Source organism: Pteronotus mesoamericanus, unplaced genomic scaffold (assembly GCF_021234165.1).
Source record: "Pteronotus mesoamericanus isolate MK-2021 breed Mesoamerican mustached bat unplaced genomic scaffold, CSHL_Meso_final contig_214, whole genome shotgun sequence".
NCBI lineage: Eukaryota > Metazoa > Chordata > Mammalia > Chiroptera > Mormoopidae > Pteronotus > Pteronotus mesoamericanus.
Genome location: NW_026555089.1, coordinates 4,321,475 through 4,329,087, shown reverse-complemented (window position 1 = coordinate 4,329,087; position 7,613 = coordinate 4,321,475). Strand labels below are relative to the sequence as shown.

General features: G+C 61.1%; 1 protein-coding gene across 2 annotated transcripts; it reads right to left on the bottom strand.

Annotated features, from left to right (window-relative positions):
• Positions 1-679: 679 nt before the first annotated feature.
• CD248 (CD248 molecule) lies at positions 680-3,174 on the bottom strand. 2 transcript variants are annotated; one of them, XM_054570581.1, is made up of 2 exons: positions 1,995-3,174; positions 680-1,946 (listed from the first exon to the last, which is right to left on the bottom strand). In XM_054570581.1, the coding sequence occupies exons 1-2, from the start codon at positions 3,138-3,140 to the stop codon at positions 765-767; spliced, it is 2,328 nt and encodes a 775-aa protein (XP_054426556.1). In that variant the 5' UTR covers positions 3,141-3,174; the 3' UTR covers positions 680-764. The 2 variants fall into 2 exon arrangements, with proteins under 2 accessions (XP_054426556.1, XP_054426555.1); XM_054570580.1 differs by having other exon boundaries at positions 680-3,174.
• Between the last annotated feature and the right edge of the window lie 4,439 nt (positions 3,175-7,613).

Here is a 7,613-nt window from a genome sequence, read left to right as displayed (position 1 = left end):
CCTGAGTGACCCTGAGCCCCAGCCAGCAACTTCTGGGGCGCCTGCAGGGGTGGGAAGGGAAGTACCAGAAGAAGGTAGGAGGAGCTCACCCAGGAGACCCTCTTCACTCCCAGGATCATCAGGCCCAGGATTTACCTTTGACCCCTAAATCCCAATGCGCCTCCAGTTGAGCAGCCCTCATTCCAGAACCCTCCCGCAGATTCAGCACTACCTTCTTAGAGTTTTGGTTTAAAGAAGAACGAATACAGAATCCTCTCCATCCCAGACCTCCCACTCCTGGGCTTTCTGTGTAACTTCAAGCAAAGCTCTGCCTTCCCTCGGCTCCTATTTCCCTGAGGGGAATGGGTACGGTTAAGGGAGGCATGCCTTTCCTTACAGGGTCTTACCTTATTTCCTTGGGGGCCCAGACAAGCTGAAGGAAGTTCCCCTCCTTTTCTCTGAATCCTCCCAGACCCTCCCTTAAGGCACTCATGGGGGTCAGAAGCTTCGGATGAGGTTGATACTCCATTTATTGGAGAAGACCCCAGCACCCACCCCCTGAGGTCCTGGGGGCCTCAGCATCTCTGTCATAAGCGCCAAGCCAGGGAGCAGAGTTTCCACGAGTCAAGTCTAGTGGTTGACTGAGAGAGGAGCCTGGCTGGGCCCGAGGGAGCAGGAAGCCCTCTGTCCATCTGGGCAGCCTGCATGGGTCACTGGTGCAGCCTCGGCCATGTGTCCAATGCATGCCCCTTCCCCCACCCCATGGAGTGGTGTGCTGCATCTCATCACACGCTGGTTCTGCAGGTCTGCACCCCTGTGAGGCTGCCCCGGTGGGGCATGGGTTCCGTTGGGCCCTTGTTCCCAGCATGGGTGACCCAGCGATAGCAGTCCGTAATGCGCTTGTTGGGCGCGTGGGGGCCGCAGCGGGTGCAGTACACAATGCCCAGTGCTAGTAGGACCACCAAGAAGACACATGTAGGAACTAGAAGTGCCACCAGCAGCCACCGGTCATCTCTCCGGCTTCGGCCCGCAGTACTGGCCTCCCCCAGGGCTGTTGGGACTGCGGAGGGGACTGCTGAGGACAGCCATGGGGTCAGCTTGGGATCAGGGGCATCTTCTCTTGGGACTTGTGGGGCTTTAGAATAGGCGTGTGTGGGGCTGGCGGGAGCGGCCCGGTTCGCGGAGGTCTGCGGGGGCAGGCGAGTGTGGGGGACTGGGGGCTGGGCGGCGGCAGGCGCACGGGCCTGATGGGCAGTGGGCAGAGGGAACCTGGAGGTCGTGATCGGAGGCGGCTGGGCAGGCGACGTTATGGGAAGGTGGGTGGCCTGGGATTTGAGGACTGGGACATCTGGAGTCACGGGGGGGTGATGGGCGCTGGAGGGGGTGCCCAGAAGGGTGTGGTTTGCTGGGATTCGAAGCAAAGGAGTGGTGTTCTGAGTATCAGCCACTTGGGTTTCTGGAAACATGGGGGACTGGTGAGCAGTGGACAGCTCGGGGTGTCTGGCTGAGCTCACTGGGGGCAGGTGGGCAGGGGGCCGTGCTGGGCGAGTGGCAGAGATAATGAGAGGCTTGTGGACAGAGGGCAGGTCGGGATAATTGGCTGCGATCGTGGGGAACTGGTGGTCAGGCGGCAAAGCTGGGTGCATGGCAGAGATCCTGGGGGGCTGAGGGGCAGGGGCCAAGGGTCGGCGTATGGCAGAAATAATAGTAGGTTGGCGGGCAGAAGGCAGCGTGGGGCGTGTGGCAGAGACCACCACGGGCCGGGTGACAGAGAGCACTGAGGAATGATAGGGGGCCCTGGGGGCACTGAGAGGGGGTGGCCAGGTGGGGTCCAGGTAGGGCATCTGCGGCTCTCCATCCTCTGGGAAGCTAGGTCTATAGGCCAGGCCAAAGTCAGGCGGGTGCATGGCCTTCCTCCGTGGGGTCCCAGGCATCCCTGTCCAGTCACCATTGATGTTTCCCCTTTTCTCACCTTCAGCCTCTTCATCCTCCTCATCCTCCTCATCCTCTTCAACCTCTTCATCCTCTTCATCCTCTTCATCCTCTCTATCATCCAGCAACTCGTCCTCAATGTCCTGGGAAGCCTGGGCACCGATGTCTCCCGCGGGGCTGCAGCTGATGCCATCGGCCTCCAGCTCGTGGCCCTCGCTGCAGTAGCACTCAAAACCTCCGACATAGTTGACACACATCTGCTGGCACACGCCGATGACCTGGCACTCATCTGTGTCCACGCAGCGGTGGGGGTCATCATCGGCGGGCCGGAAACCCAGGTGACAGTGGCAGCTGTAGCCCTGTGGCCCCCCGGGCTCACACTGCTGCTCACATGGGGCATGGGCACAGGGGTCCTCACAGCTGTGCCCGTCTGCTGCCAGCTGGAAGCCTTCAGCGCAGCGACAGGACGTACGACCATCCACCTCTTCCACACACTCGTGCTCACAGCCCCCGTTGTCCGGGCCGCAGCTGGTCCCGGGGCACAAGGGCCCAGCTCGTGACCAGCGCACACCGCCCCCAGGCTGCTTCACGCAGAGCAGAGAGGCTTCTCGGCCAGCCTGGCAGGGCACAGCGGCCACGGAGCCGAAGGGCAGCCACTCAAACTCGGTGGAGACCAGGTGAAAGGGCGTGGTGTAGACGGCTGGGCCCGCCTGGCCAGCCTCCTCTGGCAGCGCTGGGCAGGAGCCCTCAAAGCCGAACTGACACAGGTAGCCATCGACAGCCAGCGTGCAAGAACCCTCAAGCCAGCGATGCTCGCCGTTTGCCTCAAGGGCCACACAGCGCTGGGCCGGGCAGGGCCCGCCTGTGGCAGGCTGGGCCCAGTTGGTGAAGTCTGTGTCCTGGTCTCCCGTGGTCCATGTGAAGCCGCGCAGTGGGCGCTGCGGCTGGCATTGCCGGGCCTGCCGCTGCAGCCCGATCCACAGCAGCTGGCCAGCTGGGCCGGCACCCACCAGGCTGTCCACGCGCTGGGCCTCCTCAGGGGTTCGCGGTGTGGCCAGGTCACCCCCTAACTCTCGGCAGGCCCGCCAGGCTTCCAGGAAGGTGCAGCGCCGTGGGAAGAGCGCATAGCAGCTGTCCGGGCCACAGGCGGCGTGGGGCCCGGTGGCCCAGGGACCCTGGCCCAGTGTGGGCACCGCAGCCGCCCAGGCCAGCAGCAGGCGCAGCAGCATCGCGACGCCCCCCGACTGGTCCGGGCTCGGTCTGCAGTCGCTCTTGACAGGGGGAGGGACTGGGGCCTCCGGTGGGCGGGCCGGGGGCGGGCCGGGGGCGGGCCGCGCCGGACTCGGGCCTTGTAAGGAGTGGGCTGGGGCTGCCGCCAGCTCCGTGCTCCTGCTCCCCGGGGGGCTGCCAGAGCAGGAAGCAGTTGGGCGGGTGGCAGGGGTAGGGGGTGCCGGGGGTGCTGGGGGTGCGGGTGGAAGAGGGAGGAGTGCACCAAGGTGCTGAGAGTCACGGGCAGGAGGACCTGCCTCCCCGAAGAGTCTGGACGACCCTCAGAGCACTCCAACGCAGCCTGGGGCTCTTGGCAGTGGGGTGAGGTCACTTCCCAGAGACTGAAAGTGACCCAAGTCTGGACACACCAATCTCATCACACCCGGGAACAGTCTCACTGCCCAGCAGCTTTCCGTACATGTGGAAACATGCTCTGACTCATGCCCTTCACATCACACACGTGGGTATGGTCCTCTCCCCACCCAAGAGCTCTCTCCACTGACCTTCTGGCCCAGGCTCTGATACGCTAAGCCCTTCCCCTCACTATAGACCCATGTGGGCCTGCAGCCCCCCTTTCCACTTGTACGCGTGCTCTGGCATGTTACCCCCTAGGTGCGCATGCAAAGTGGCGTGGCATTCTACATGCACACAAAGTCCCTCACATGAGCGTGCAGGCGCCCAGTGGGAGCCACCTCGATCACAGCAGGCGTGGGCGTCTTCGTTTATAAACTAAGCTCCTGCCTCAACCTCCCTCTGCCAAGCCTCCTGGCTCCAGCCAGACTGGAGGTGTGTGGGGAAGGAGGAGGGGCCGGGGGCAGCTCTCCCCTCACCTCTGCTCAGCCTGGGGCCCTGGGAACCGGGACTTAGAGGGGGAGGAGGTCGCCCCCAAACAGGAAATGCTTCTCCGGGCTCCTGCTGCAGAGGGGCAGAGTGCAGGGGGGAGGGGGCAGGGCAGGGGATGGGCGGTGCTCGGGGTGAGCAGGGAACTGGTGAGAGGCCGTGTATGGACATGGGGCACGCGATGACACACGCGTGTGTGGCACAGGCATCGTCTGTGTGGAGCACTCCCTGCCCTCAGGGCCTGCTGCGTAGGCCTGGCCAGGGCCTCTTCCTGCCCTTCTAGGAGGCCTCTGGGGGCACGTACACGGAGCCCATCGGCCAGGAAGGCCCCTGGGGAACCGGTTGCCAGAACAACCCACGCCCACCCCCCACTGCACTCTTGGCAGAAGTTTGAGCAGGGAGCGGGGGACACAAAGGAGAGGTTCTGCCCTGGTCCAGCTTTCCGCTCTGCCACTGATCCGCTGTGTGCCTGTGGAGAAGTCGCTGACCCCCTTTGGGTCTCCATTTTTATCTACAAAATGGGGAAAATGTGTCAGGGCCTTGCTGCTCAGCAGGGCTATTGTATCACAGCACTCAGTGTTTGCAAATGTGCTTTGTCAGCTGCAAAGCATGAGGCGAGAGTTCCTTAGTCTCCCGAGCAAATCTGGGCGAGGGTGGAGCCCGGGGCTGCCATGCTGACCACCTTGCCGTGCACCGTGCCAGGCTGGCTGTGCAGACCCAGGCGGGCGCCTTGAGAGCCAGGGTTTTTGAAGTGTTTGCTACATGCCCGGAAGGTGTTCCTGTCAAGATCTCCATCCGTGAAGCACACAGAACATCTATCCCCCTTCCCGAGAGAGGAAAGTCAGGACGGGCAGGCCGGCCTTCCACTGGCGCAGGCCCAGCGCCTTGAGATCATCCTTGACTCCTCTCGCTCCCACACCCCATGTCCCATCTCAGTGGATCCTGTCAGCCTCCCCTTCAAAACAAACCCGGAATCGGACTGGTTCTCATCCCCTTCTTCGCTGCCTACCTCTGGCCCCTGCCACCACCATCTTTCATCCAGACGCTCGCAGCCACCTCTCCGCTGGTCTCTCCTTTGCCCTCTCCGCCGTGACAGAGTGATCCTTGTGAAACCTAAGTCGGGTCCAGTCAGGTCCAGTCAGGTCCAGCAATCCCCTGCTCAGAACCCTCACAGTCCCCATCCGACCCAGAGGAAAGGCCAGAGTCCTCATCACATGCTCCGGGACCATGTGATTGGCCCCCAATCTTCTCATCTCAACCTCTCCCCCTTGCTCCCTCTTCTCCAGCTGCTCTGGCCTCCTGGCTGTTCCTGAAAGTTACCGGGTTCGTCACCACCGGAGCGCCTTTGCCTTGGCCGCTCTGCAACCTGGAACGCCCTCCCTGCAGTATCTGCACGCTCTGCCTCTTCACTTCCTTCAGGTCCCAGCTCCAGCGTCAGAGTCCCTGACCACCTCCCTGGTCTTGTTCCATTTTCCTCCTTTGCGTTTGCCGCTATCTGAAATGGTATATATATTTACTTGGCGGCCTGTATCCCTCAATAACCAGAGCTTCTCACCCTCGACACTAACTACTGCTCTTCAGGATTGAGTAATTATTTCTTATATGCTCTTTGTAGGATGTTTAGTGTCATTCCTGCCTTCTACCTAGATGCCAGTAGCATCCCTCCAGTGGGACAATCAAAAATGTCTCCAGACATTGTCAACTCTCATGTCTTTTGGGGACAACATTACCCCAAGCCGAGAACTGCAGCCCTAGGTGACTGTGAGCTCCTTCAGGGCAGGGTCACTGTCTTGTTCCCTGTTGTATCTCCTGAGCCTAAACCTCCTGGTGCGTAGATGCTGCTAATGGGGTTTGTCGAATGAATGAATGAACGAATGAATGAATGAGACTCAGCTAAGGAGGAAACTGGCTCAGGGCAACCCATAGGGGAAGCTGGGATTCTGCCTGCAGCCAAAGCCCACTTGTTCCCCACACTTGCCCAGCCTTCCCCAGAAGTCAGACCATCCTGGAACTGGGAGGTCCTCGGAAGTCAGCAAGCCTTCTGCAGATGGGGAAACTGAGGCCCAGGGAGTCTCCGAGTGAGTCAATGGCAGGGCTGGGACTCAGGCCTCCTGACTCTCACTCTGGTTCTCCTCTCGCTGCAGCGTCCCGAGGAGTCATTTGAGCACATGCTGAGAGCTGGGTATGACATCGAGGAACCGAGCGGGGGAGGAAGGTATGGCAGGCACAAGGCACAGCCTAGACAAAGGGACTGAGGCAGAAGAGCTCAAGATATGTTTGGAGGACATGAAGGACTCTGCTGGGCGGGAGTGAGGGACAGCGAGGAGTAAGGGGGTGGCCAAAAGTCTGGCCTCTCTTGTGGGGGCCACGGGGAAGAGGGACAAGGGGAGATCCCTGTGGCTGGCGTGGTGGGCGGAGAGGGGGCCGGAGGCCAGGGACCAGTTAGGAGGTTGTTGCAATAGCCTGAGAGGAGGGAGGGAGCTGGCTGGAGAGCTGGGCAGCAGGGCGGGCCAGGCTGGGGGAGGCAGCCTCTGGAGGCTCCTCAGGGGCTGGCCCGAGCCTGGTCCAAGGGTGTGGCGGGCCCAGTCATGGTTCGGGCAATGGCCAGTGCCGGGGCGTCTGAGGGGAGGCTGCAGGCTGTCTGGCTAGTGCGTGGGTCAGATCGGAGGTCAGGACTCCAGCCTCCTGTCGGGGTGAGGGGTTGGGGGGTAGGCAAGGGAAGCAAGGGAGGAGGAGGATGAAAGGTCAAATTCCAGATGGTCTGGCTGGGCCTACTTGCAAGTGGAAGGAAGCTTGAGTCAAGAGCGGGGAGCAGCGGTGAGAAGGAGTGGGGTACACCTAACCCCAACAAGACTGAGGGTTTGGTAGAGGGAGCATGAGACCTGCAGACATATCTGGGTGCCCAGTGGGGGTGGGTGCCTGGCACTCACCTGCCCCATCCAGGTGGGGAGAGATGAGGCTGAGGCCACCCGGGAACTTCTCGCCCTGGTCAGGATGGAGGGGGCGGGGGCACAGCATGAGAGATCTGGTGGGGAGAGGGTAGGCAGGGGCTGGTTGTGGTCCTCCTCTTCCTGTTGGTCCTGTTCAGCCTGACTCATTTTGGTTCCCCCAATTACACAGAGAAGATGCTAATTGATGCAATAAATGCTTGGAGGATGGGTAGGTGGATATATGGATGGATGGATGGATGGATGGATGGATGGATGGATGGATGGAAGGGTGGTTAGGCAAGAGTAGGAATGAGTAATGGATGAGTGGGTGGTAGAGAGAAGGACTGACGGACAGATGCAGGAAAGAGTAAGTGGATGGATGGATAGATGCTAAGCGGACGGGTGTGTGGATGAGAAGGTGCTTAGATGCACGGTTGTATACAGGGACTCAGGTAGAAGTGCTCATTCATAACTAGCCGCCGCCACAGTGGACGGCAATCTCAGAATGTAACTCTGTGGATCTGTAGGAGTGAAGCCCAGGTGGACGGGACAGCTCGGCCACCACGGCAGAGGCCATATGTGATGCTTACCGCACAGTCTGATTTCTCTGTTGGGGCTTGAGGCCAATGCGTCTCCCTGGCTTGGGCGGGGACACCTCAGGAT

Coding starts and splice junctions, on each gene's coding strand:
- CD248 (XM_054570580.1), bottom strand. CDS start 3,140: ATGCTGCTGCGCCTGCTGCTGGCCTGGGCGGCTGCGGTGCCCACACTG.